General features: G+C 49.0%; 1 protein-coding gene across 5 annotated transcripts in view; it reads right to left on the bottom strand.

The window, feature by feature from the left end:
- Positions 1-4,858: 4,858 nt before the first annotated feature.
- Positions 4,859-12,349, bottom strand: part of NKTR (natural killer cell triggering receptor) — a 47,415-nt gene continuing 39,924 nt past the window's right edge. For 2 of the 5 annotated variants that reach the window (XM_033131818.1, XM_033131819.1), the window contains exons 14-17: positions 10,558-10,653; positions 9,756-9,812; positions 9,135-9,239; positions 4,859-7,617 (exon numbers count right to left, since the gene is read on the bottom strand). In XM_033131818.1, the coding sequence (XP_032987709.1) occupies positions 7,530-7,617; positions 9,135-9,239; positions 9,756-9,812; positions 10,558-10,653 (346 nt within the window). In that variant the 3' untranslated portion in view covers positions 4,859-7,529. The remainder of the gene's footprint in view (positions 7,618-9,134; positions 9,240-9,755; positions 9,813-10,557; positions 10,654-12,349) is intronic. The other 3 variants (XM_033131821.1, XM_033131822.1, XM_033131820.1) reach the window with 2 other exon arrangements.

Genomic DNA, 12,349 nt, shown 5'->3' on the forward strand with positions numbered 1-12,349 from the left:
GCTCTGTGCTTTCAGGACTTGGTTCTGGTAGACCCATACCCACCTGGTGGCTTCTCTGGCTGCACAGGTCCACCCAGGACAGAAGGTACAAGTACCCAGACCACAGCAGCAGTGATCACATCCTTTAAGGTGACTGGTCCAGGCCCAGAGGCAAGATGAGGAATGGGGGCCAGAGGCCCAGGCCCCACTGTGCCCCAGCCGTGTGACCTGCTCAGTAGCCTCCCCACTCAGTCTCTGCTGGGAAGATGCAGCCAGGCCTGCGGAATGCTGCTCTGGCATGGACACCAGTGGGGGCAGGGGGCTGGCTGTGCTGGCAGGAGGCTACAAAGGAACACTGCCAGGCTAAGCAGGCAGCAGAGTGGGGGCCCACTGTGTGCTGGGCCTGGCAGGACCCGGGTGGTGGATGGACCACCTCTGTGGAGAGGGGGCCTCTGTGGGTCTCTCATATGGTCACGTCATCATTCACCCCTCCCCCACCCCACCCCAAACTGACCGCTGCCCCATATTGGGTCACTCTCCCATTGCCCTCGTCCTAGCAGTACCACAGAGTACCCCTCATCCCTCCCCACACACGTATTCGTTCACGCTTACACACCAGCCATGCCTAGCGGTAGCAGTATCCCCTGGGTATGCCACCTTACTCGTGAGTGGGCAGGAACTCTGGGGCCTGTTCAGAGTGACTTGGTCTGAGTGCCAGGGAGAGAATGGAGCAGAGGCCAAGATCCCAGGCAGGTACCATCCTATAGTGTGAAGGTCTGACCTGTAAGATTGCAAGGGCGTCCCCTGAGGCCAGGATGGGGAGGCCCTCATGCCAAGGCCATCCTAAGCCAGGGGGAAAACACCTCAGGGGCAAAGACGGGGGTGACTAAAGAGTACTAGAGGAAGCGGGGGAACGCACACAGCCAGATGGAGGGTGACGAGAGACCCTGGTGGAAAAAGATGGGAAGGGAGAAAGGGGCACAGAGGGGCAAGCCCCCAGAAATCCTGCACTTCTGTGGCCATGGTGGGTTTGTGGACAGCTGGCTCGGCTCCCGGAAGTCTCAGGCTGAGGCCAGGCCGGTGTGGCCTACTTGCCACACTCGCCAATCACTTCAAGACTGCCTTCTGTATCTTCCTCCCAACCCACTTCCTCATCTGACTCAGTGGATCCCTGCACCAGCCTGGGAGGTGGCCAGGGAGGGATTGTGTACCCTTTGGTTGGATAAGGTCTCGAGCAGGACAAATCACACATCCAGGCACCAGCATCAGGAGCCAGAGAAAGGGGAGGCTGGGAGCGAGTGGCCTCCCCCACAGGCTGGGAGGAGCCTGGCAGAGAGGACTGCAGGGACACTTCTGGGCCCACTTCCCAGCCAAGGCTTGGTGGGGGGCTGTGGCCCGCGTGACTAAGGTAGGGCTGTTGGCCCCTTTGGGACTGGCCTTGACTGCAGCAATCAAGCCAAAGGAGGTGCTGAAGGTTTGGTGAGAAGGGGGGATAAGGGGGTTAGTCTCCATGAAGAGCCCAGCTGTTCCCCTCTTACATATCTGGCCTAGAGCCCATCTGCTGGGGGAGCCCCAGGCAGAGCCTGAGCTCTGTGAGGCTGTTGGCACTTGGGTCCCACTAGAGCTGGCAGGAAGGGGCTGTTTGAAGAGCTCAGTCTGGTGGGCTCAAATGGGGCTGCTCAGAGCTGAAGCCCATCAGCTAGGGCAGAAGGGCACTCTAGGCAGAGAGAATAGCATGTGCCAGGGCCAGGAGGTGGGAGGCAGTTTAACATCTGTAGGGAACTAGAGGCATTTGACATAGTGGAGTCCAGATTCTTGGGTGGAAGTGCCCGGCCAGATGGAGATTGGTAGAAGTGCTCTCTCTGGGCATGGGCGAGAGCCATGCCATGGGACTTTCACCTCAAGCTTGATCAAGGCAGGCTTCTGGGGGTGGGGGGAGAGGGGAGGGTGGAACTGGGTTACTGGAGAGGGGGAATCCTAGACCAGAATGGCATGTCCCAGTGGGGAGCCAGGAGTTTGTGGAGCCGAGCTGCAGAGCTTGAAGATCCTTCAGACACTAGGGGCTGAGTGCTGGAAAGTCAGCAGCCACGCGCCTGCCTCTAGAGGCCAGCTCACAGGTTTTCTCACAACTTCCCTAAGCATCTAGCCCCAAGTTTCTCTCTCATGTCAGGGAAGAGGAACAGATCCAAACAAGCAGTCCGCAGGCTTGGGTGGGGAACCCAGACTCGTCCCTACTGAACCTGGAAAGACCAGCCCAGGCCCGGGGTGAGGGGGTGGGGGGCAGTGCAGGGCTCAGCCTCTGCGGGGCATGGAGCTATGCAGATGCTGTAGCTGAGATGGAGGAAGGAGGGAGACCGCAGGGGCCAGTGCCAGAAAATAGGAGGTGACAACACAGCATGGGGTCGCTGGGGTGGCAGGGAAATTCACACCCCCCACTAGGTGCTGACCCAGGGCCCTGCAGCATAGATCTCTGGGTGTGGGGTTAGGTGGGCGGGGGGTGGGGGGGGGCTGTTGCTTCTGTTCTCCCTCCACTGAGCTCAGCAATAATAGGCTACAGCTGCTGAGGGGCGGGGGCCTAATTCAAACCAGCAGGTTGCCTGGTTCCCTCCCGAAGCCCAAACGTCATGGCCTTGGCATTCGAGGCCTCCCTGTCCAGGATCCTCTCCCACCCTGTTGGTTCAAGGGACCCCAGGCCTCTCATTTGTGATTGAGCCCAGCCCTCCACGTGAAACCCCTGGGGGGGCAGTGGCCCTTAACTACTTTGATATGTGCTTGGTTCGAAGCATTTACTCCTCACCAGTTCTTGGAGGGAGGAGGCCTCAGTATCCCAGTTCTTCGGATGAAGAGAATTACAAAGGCCAAATTTATCCAGAGCTACCCAACTTTCGGAAGTGGCAGAGCAGAACTTGAACCCAGGCATTCTGGCTCTGGCCCCAAACCCTTAAGGACACAGAATAGTTGCTCATAGAGGTCCTTTATTTCTTCAAAATAAAATCAATTTAGGCCAGAGGCATGAAGGCCAGTGAGATCCTTTCTTTCTTCGGGAATCTGGCATGGTGGTACATGTCAGTGGCAGGAGGGCCCGGGTGACCAGCCGCCTATCTCCTGTGGGCCGCCTGGGAGGCTGCCTCATCCCTGGGCTGAGAAGGGATGAGCACCCCTGGTTCTCATGTCCGGTTGCACCAGTTGTATGCACCCTCTTTCAGGGCTTCTGAACTGAGATGACCAGTCCCAGGACCGTTAGCCTCGGATTACAGATGAGCAGTCAGAGGCCCAAGGTCAGGCGTCCAGATGCAGAATGCGAGTGTCTGTCCTAAGGCCTCAGGTCACTCCTTTTTTACCCCGAGGTCCTCAGGACTCTAGGCTGGTAGGAGACACAACCCTCCCCAGGCTAGCCTGGGTCCTGCCAGCAGTGCAACTAGGCTCAGTCTGTGGAGCTGGAGCTTGATGGGCTACACATTCTGAGTGGTGGGTCTGAGGTCTGCAAGAGGCAGAGCCCTACCCAAGGCTTTCTGATTTGCAGGGAGAGGCAGGGGCAGGGGCGCACTGCCTCTTTCTACTGAAACCTTTAAAGAACCGACGGGTAAAGCCACCTGCCCCTTCATGAACACCTCTCTTGGCCTCGCCCTCAGCAGGCACTGACTGCAGCTGCTCAGTCCCTGTCCTTCAGAGCACCCGGCTCCTCTCCTGACACCTCTGCAGTCTTGAGCCTGCCACCTTTAAGCACCAAAGTTCTCCCTGCCGAGCGCGTCCTGCGGCACTGCCCGGCCCCTTCCATCACAAGTTCCTCGTGGGACTTCAGGCTCTCCCCTCACTATGGGTAACAGCAGGGTTATGTCCTCTTCTAAAAACCTGCCCCTTGAGCCCAGGCCGTTCCAGCGTGAGGCCTGGCGTCCAGGTCTTTCACTTGTCACTCAGACTAACGTGCAGGGCTTCTCACTACACCTAGTGGAGTCTCCTGTCCCTGCCGGTGATGTCCGGCCAGTGTTCCCAATCGCTTGAGGGGGGCATCTCCCTGGAATTCTTACCTCCTAATCAATGCCCAGCTAATTCAGAACAAGTCAAGACTGTAGGAAAGCCCTTGACACGAGTCCCCCCAGTACCGCCCAGGTGACAAAGCTTCTCTGTCAGAGGGGAATAAAGACCCTGGAGCTCATGAAAATACAAGACCCAGAAGAAAGTTCACTTAGGGATTTCCCCACAGCAAACAGACCAGAGTTTTCCTTCACTTTTAAAGCAACGCATTGATTGGACTACTTCTAGGAACTGCCTGACTGGGGGGGTCTACTGATTACTAAATTTTGAAAACTGAATCTCTGCAAGCCTTACTGTGGGAGGTTATGTTGTATTCACTGAGCAAATACAAATTCCTTTGAGTTCTAAGGAGAAAAAAGTTAATTGTATTTGCCTGGCAAATTCTCCTAAGGATGCTAAAAATATCACCATGACTGTTGCCTTCAGGAGTGAGTGCCATGTGCCTGCCCGGTGAGCCACTGTTAGGAGGGACGGGACGTGTGGAGGCTGTCGGTGGGTTAGCAGGTAAATGTGCTGTCCCCTCCGCAGCAACTCATGGACAGACTGGGACCCAGTCCTTCCTCAGCCAAGACGTCAGTATGCAGGTCACAGCCGATGACCACGGCCAAGGGCTGGAGGAGGGCTGGAGTAGGCGGGGGCCACGCACCATCAGTGCTTCTGTGGGTAGGGGACCACCTCTGCCTAAAGTTCTCTCGAGCGCCACCTCGGGCCCACCACTAATGCTCAGCGAGGAGGTGAAAATGAGCCCCAGGGAGATGAAGTCTCTTCACTGGCTGGGTCAGCAGAGACTCAGTTTCCTCTTCCAATTCAGAAAGACTGCTTGAAGTCTGGATGAATAAAGAAAGCTGAAATATACACAGACTCTGGCTTAGACTAAGTATATATTTTAATTTCTACAAGGTCCCCTGTTCAAGTTTTAGGGGAATTCAAATGAAGTGTATACAAATTAGACGATTGCCGATATGTACAAAAGTATTTTCTAGTTTTTAATCAACACCAGCTATGTCATGTTTCATTTGCAGTAAACAGGACGTTACAAAACCAGTCCAATAATGCATTTTCTATTAAGAAGCACAATACACAACATAATTCAATTTTATTAAAAAATAACTTAAAATACAGAACAATCCCCTTAGGAAGAAAAGCTATCTCTGTAGTTCATTCAGTAAACACACTAGTTGAACGCTGCAGCCCAAGGCTGTTCTTTTCCAATGGGAAAACAAACCAGGCTTCCAGGGCCCACCTTTTCAGGATAAAATTCCACCCACTGGGGCAGTGGGCAGTTCTGGCCAGTGGTAGGCAGAATTCTAAAATGCCCCGACCCGGGAACCTGGGCATATGGTATCCCTCCTGTGATGATGTTATGTTCTATTGCACAGCTGACCTGAAAACAGGGAAACTATCTCAGTGGCCTTGATTTAATCACATGAGCCTTAAAACAGAGGAGGCAGAGAGATCTGAAGCATGAGGAGAAGGACTCACGGGTCAGGGCTGGTTTGAAGACGGAGGGGAGCACAAAGAAGGGATTCGAGCAGCCTAAGGAGCTGAGAGTAAGGCCCCGGGTAGGAACGGAATACTGCCAACCACCTGAAAGAACTTGGAAGCAGGCTCTTCCCCAGAGCCTCCATAAAGGAATGCTGCCCTGCTGACGGGGATTTCAGCCTTCTAAGACCCTGAGCAGAGAATCCAGCCATACCGCGCAGGGTTCACAAGCTACAGAACCGTGAGCTAAGAAATGGGTGTTGTTTTAAGCTGCTAGGTTTGGGGTAATTATTTACAAAGCAATAGAAAACTAACACACTGCCCAAGGGTAACTTTTCTTAACCTAATTAGATTTGGCAGTTTTTGTTTGGGTTCTGAATGCAGTTTTTTTCCACTGAGTATTATTAAAGCAATATTCTCCACTGCAGGCAACTTTTGAAAACCCTTCATATGAATCACACATTGTTTTGTATTCACTAGCGAGTACGTTTGTTTGACTTAGGCCCTGTTTTTAATGTACTCTCGTCTATCAACTTGGCAAACAACTGACCACTTAACCCTGTTTATGAACCTTTTATGGGTAATGGTTTGAATATATCCAAGGTCATCCCTCCATCCATCAAGGGTTGTCAGATCCCTCCAAGAGGGCTCTTTCCCACTTTCCAAGTACACCAGGCAAGGCCTGGGCTAGGTTGGCACAGAGTTCTACATCAACATCCAATATGAATTTCTTCTGCATAACTGGATTAAACTGGCACTAAGGTGATTAAGTACACTTGGGGAAAAAGCTCCAACTAGATTAAAAAAAAAAAATCACACCAGTTCTTTACAGGTCAAATCATTTTTGGGGGAACCACCCAAAACTGAAAATGCGTAATGTATGCAGTACCATACACTTTTCTTTCCATCTGCTGTCCTGGGTTTACTCCTGTCAAGGCTTCACTGAGTCACTGTTTGGTCACAGCGGAAACAGAAAAAACATGCCGGTGCTCAGAACTGCTCAACTACTGTTGTGGTCTGTCTTTTACTTGAAAGACTTAAAAGCCCGGCAAAGTGTCCAGGATGGTGGCAGTTAGATTTTGGTGTTATTTTTGAAGTCTATCCTTCAACCCACTCTTCCAGAGGCACACATGTCAGTTATGTGCAGCCACACAACTCCCTGTGCCAATCCTGCCCGGTCCAGGAGACCCCCAGCCCACACCTGTGGCTTGAGAAAAAAAATCTCCAAATATTCAAAGTGAATACAGCTCTCTCTCGTGACATTGTAACAATACAGAAGAACAATGCTTAAAGAGGCACCGGCAGGTACCAAGCACCAAAGCATGAACTGGAATAGAATTGTTTGTTATAGTAAACGTTAGGGCCTTAGAGACAGTGCAGGTATTTGTAGTTAAGGCTGATTTATTCTTCTTAACCTCACCTGCCAGCCTGAAGTAATACAGACAGTGGGCTGTACGACGACCACTTTCCTGATCCTCTGAGACAACAAAGAAGTAAAGAATGAATTAAGAACCCCCCTCAAAGCCACTACCTTATACTCCTGGCTACCATCAGTATCAATTCTGGGTGGTGTGTTTTTAAGAGCACATATGTATAAGACTTTGTAATTGGTATATAAATATTTGGTCACCTTTAACAGTTCTCCCTCACAGACCTATGCTTGGCAGCATATATGCTAAAACCTGAAAAATGGGGGAAAAGAACCTGTGTTCAAAAGAATACACGAGATGGAGAGGGATAGTCTACCTATAATGATACTGCAAATTATATTAAAATATCATGGTTTCTTGTTCTAAGAAAATGAAATTCACTTCCATAGTTGTAAAATGTGGCATAAAAATATTTTTAGGAGACATATCTGTATTTTAAATCCTGCGCACGTGTAAATAAACAAGTAACAATTAAGAAGTGCCGGTTTTTGACATTCATCTCTAATATTGAAAGAGAACAGACGGCCATTAAGTTTCTTAAACTTTTAAGTTACCAGATATTTACAAATATGATATAATTCATATCAAAAAAGGGGGACATTTTCAACTGTATCTGCTGCTTTCACTGGGACTCCGGTGATGAGAGTAACTTCGGTCACTTTCACTGTCAGAGCCGTAGGACCTACAACTCCTGCCAACAAAACAAAACACACACACACACATTTTAGCTGTCAACCCTCTGAATCCCTCTGGTAGCTTCTTTTTTGGTCTGAATGGTTTCAAAGCAATACTGATGTGGCACCGCACAGCAGGTGGACCAATGATGGGGTACTGACGATGGCAGCTGTGTGGACTTTTCAGAGTGGTTTTAAATGACAGTAATATCAAGGTTGAGACAAAAATGCAGAAACACATCTTGGGAAATTACTTGAAATGCTCTCAAGCAAATGAGCAGAATAATTTTCTCTGTCACCCACAATGAACATTAATATTTAATTAGACTGGGGAAGTAAGGGGAAAAGGTACATGAAGAGAGTTTCATTAGAGATGTGGAAGTCAACACTGCAGCCCAGCGAGGGGTGGGGGTGGGGCGGGGCATGGACAGGACCGCTACTGGGATGGTGAGTCAGGAGGACATCGTTATGGTCACCATGCAGTTACCCTGAGAAATGCTCACTGATAGCCAGTCACTTGGCTTAGCCAGTCACTTGGCTAGATACTAGGAACACACACACGCGGACCTAGTTCCTGGGGCTCAAGGATAGTACAGAATAGTGGGCAAGAGTAATAAGGCACACTGAGGTGGGTTGGGGTGGGGATGGCACATCTCAGGGTTGGCAGTCAGAGAGGGCTTCCCAGAGGCAGTGTTTAGTGGGTGGCAGTGAGGACCTGCAGGGTTACGTGGGAACTGGCCATTTCAAGAGGCAGGAGCGGAGACGGCGATGTGGGTATCCCCAGGCAAAAGCAAAGGTTCTAGCACATTAAAGAAGGGAGGACGGAAGAGTCCAAGCTGGAGCTGGTAGGTAGAGGAGGCTCCTGTGCAATGCTAAGGAGTCTGCACCTGCCCGCGGGCAGGGAGGAGCCTGGAAGAGTTTCAAACAACGGAGTGTCCAGATCACACTGATATTCTACAAGGATCACCGGCTGTAGCAGCAGTGGGTGGGGGAAGAAGGGTAAGACCGGAAGCTACCAGGAAGGGACTTTACAAAGTCACCATAAAAACTTTTGCAGTACTAGCCAAAATATGTTGCATAAAACATATTACAAATATATATAATACATAAAAACACATTTTTTTTACTAAATAATTGACCAGATATAAACCTCAATCCTGTGGAAGCAAATGATTATGACATTTTATTATTTAAAAAATTGACAAATTGGCACTGCTACTTCTAGCAAGAAGCCCTATTTAAAGAAGTGGGCCATGGTTTGGGTGGCCTTCTCTCTTTACTCCTTCCAAGAGAAATGTTTGTCTAAGCATATGTGAATATTTAAAAATCCATTTTAGATTCAAACACTAACAATAACCAAGGAACATGACCCGGCAACTCTTAGTAGCTGCCTGTGGGTTGCTGAGATTCAAGAAGAGAAAGCGGTATTCTGTCCTGAGAAGATTATGCTTTCTCCTCCCCCACAAAGAAGTCTGTCACCTCACACACCAGGTGCCCACAGGAGGGTGCAGCGCTCTAAGGGACAGAGACCCACCTGGACCGCCTCGTGTAACTTCTGCCTCGGTGGTAACTGTCACTCCTCTGGCTTCGACTCCGACTCCTACTCCTGCTGTAGTAGCTATCGTAAGTGTAGGATCTGCTTTAACAGCAAAAACAAACACTAAATTGACCACTCATACATTCCTGTTTGTTTTTAGGTGCTTAAGTGTTCTCCTAGAACACAGGCACTATAGGACGTGTGGCAGTGTGAGGACACATTTGCATAACACCTACCGGAAACGGTTAAGAGTTGCCCCAAGCGAGACTTACTGTATTAAACCGAAAAATGTCAATTTCTTTTCAACATTGAAAAATATCACAAAATCAACACTCAGGTACTTTTGATTGAATCTGGCGGATATTAGGCAATTATATTCAATAGATACCTGCCACTACAATTTGACATCAATTGCCACTTCTGACACTAGAGTACAATGGGCCAACAGAAAAAAACTGTCAAAAAGACCTAATTTAGAAAGGGTGTGATTTCATGAGACAAATACATGTGTTTCAGATTCTCAATAAAATACAACACTTTTTAAAGGGAATTTAGGGTTTTATGAAACCAGGCCTTTCAGGGCGGCCCCCGCAGGTGCTGCCCACCTCCTGGCCATACCTGGACCGGCTGTGGGGATCGTACGAGCTGCTCCTGGATCTGCTCCTGCTGGACGTCCTAGTATTAATCACATGAGTAACCGTCATCTTGTGAGTCAGGACGGGCTACCTCAAAAATCTACACATTTATTTGCCCACCAAGGAGAAGACACAATGAAATCCAGCAGCTGTATGGATTTTATTGTTATATCAAACGTATATTGGATTTCTTTTAAAAAGCATGTTGGAGTTCAGAAGAAAGGTTACATTTTATGCTTTCTTCTATGAAGTGCGCCTAAAGAAAGTCACTGTGCAGGACTCTGTCTGGGTAGGGAGAAGGGAAGGTCTGCCCAGGTGGGACGCAGGACGCATGTATGTAAAATGAATCTGTAGCAGTGGAAAACACCTGAGAGGCAGAGGGTTTGGAGAAACTGGGAGAACCAGAAAGCAGGGTCATGGCCCGCCCACTTCTTCCTTCGGGCCCCTTTTAACACCCTCCCATCCCAATTTCTAACCCAAGTCAAGGGGTGACTGCAAATGTGAACTAAGGTTCAGGAAGCCGTGCTGGGGTGGGAGGAGGTGGAGGCGGTGGTCAGGGCCACTTAAATGTTTCTACTGTTTCTTTCCTCACTCGGGGAGACCGCAGCCTGAGGATAGCCGCGGGTAAGAATCTGACAGCTCTTTGAAAGAGCTAGATGAAATAGGACGCCTGACTGGTACTTATCCACGACAGGCTTCTTCTCAAGAGCTCCCCACTCTGCCTGTGCAGGCCTTGGAAAGGAGACAGGAGAGCGCCCCCATGGCAGGGGGACCCCCAGGCTCACCTGTGACTTTTGTAACTGCGGTAGGAACTGCTCCGGCTTCTCGTGCGGCCTCTGCTGTACCATCCTCTGCTCCGACTTCTAGAGTAGCTTCTCGATCTACAAGTAAGAGTGGGAAACTATAATTAACTCACCATGCTGTTAAAATTAATTACTTGTAGGGCAGGAAGGGGAAAACACAGTAAGAGGAAAGGTCTCTCATGAACTCCTCACAGTGGGTATGACAGTGACAGCTAATGAGTGCTTAGATCGAACAGAAGGAAATAAAGACAAGCCAGAAAAGGTATGTTTACAGGAGCCCTATGTTTAATATCAGAAGAGGAAATAATCCCATCTCCATTAACGGCAGAATGGGATAAAATCATTAACGCACAGAAATATACTGAAACGCTCTAAAATAGGAAAGGGAATGAACGACAGCTACTTGGAGCGACAGAGGTATCTCTAGATATAATGCTGAGTGAAAAGGCAAATGTAGAAGCTATACATAGAAAAGGATTTCATTTGAAAACATGCAAAAGCAACACTGTATGAGGACAGAAACATTTGTAGTAAAACTAAAAAGGAAAACTACAAAATTATGACAAAAGTTTAGAATGATGTTTAGGAGAGAAGAGTGAAAGTGGGGAGGGCTGTATCAGGTATGTTGAAGCTCTATTTTTTAAAGCTAAGTGACATTTTAATTTTTTTATGTCTTAATCATTTATTTTATTTTAGTATCTATTTAACATTTAACAAAATAAAAAACTTCAGTAATGCAATTCTGCCCCTATGCATCATTCACTTGGCTTCCCTGCCCTTCTCCCCCTACTTTGTATCTGTCATTCAGGAACACGACAGTAACCCTATGTGTAGTGAGTATTTTCACAGGATTTATTAGTTTTGAACACATTATGTTCTAATAAGATTCTAGTCATTTACTCAGCAAACAATTATAAAGCAGACCCTGTGAGGTGACTGAAAGATGAGCAGGCAAATCTCTGGATTAGCAGACATCTGGTCCTACCAAAAACATCCACGGAGACATTTAGTCTAGGCCAAAAGGTCCTTGAAATTTGATCCTATCAAAAACACCCAAAAGCATATTGGGCCCACGCCAAATTGTCCTTGATATTTGGTCCTGTCAAAACCATCCACACTTAGAAAACATGTCTGGGTGAGATCAATCATAATATTTATTTATACTTTTGGTTACATAGGTTAAAAAATTCTATCATGTTTCATTGGTCAATAATTGTGGTGTGGTTGTACTGCCAATAATAACCCCTCTCGCCTCAGTCGCCTAGCACGTGGGGTTAGGCAGATGGGCGGCGTGGGCCACATGTTTCAGCGCACGTGTTGGACAGGACGAAGAGGTTCTGCAGGACAGTCCCCGACTTCAACAAGTCCACAGCCTAGCAGGGGAGTCAGGCCCAGGGAGGTAACCAAACAGGGAAGCAGAGGTTAGCTACCTCAGTCTACTACCCTGAGCTGCACAGCTTAGAGCAAATTCCTTTAGCCTTTCTATGCCTCCCTGTCTTCAATTATAAAACGAAACACCACCCACCCCACAAGGCAGTGGTAGGAAGGTACGAAATGAGAGTGGCCAGCATCACAAACAGCTCAGCGCTGTTAAATGCTGAGTGGCCAGGAGGCTGAAGAAACTCACCAGGTAACTGCACTTAGGACTATGAACCTAGAGAGAAACGGCCAGGACCCACCAGCTCTCTGGGCTGGGCCTGCTGGGAGTCCGGGCAGGAGGAAGCAGGGGAGTCCACAACACAAGCATGGGATGGTCTGAGAGGGAAAAGAGTTG

This window comes from Rhinolophus ferrumequinum, chromosome 17, assembly GCF_004115265.2.
Source record: "Rhinolophus ferrumequinum isolate MPI-CBG mRhiFer1 chromosome 17, mRhiFer1_v1.p, whole genome shotgun sequence".
In the NCBI taxonomy this organism is placed as follows: Eukaryota; Metazoa; Chordata; class Mammalia; order Chiroptera; family Rhinolophidae; genus Rhinolophus; species Rhinolophus ferrumequinum.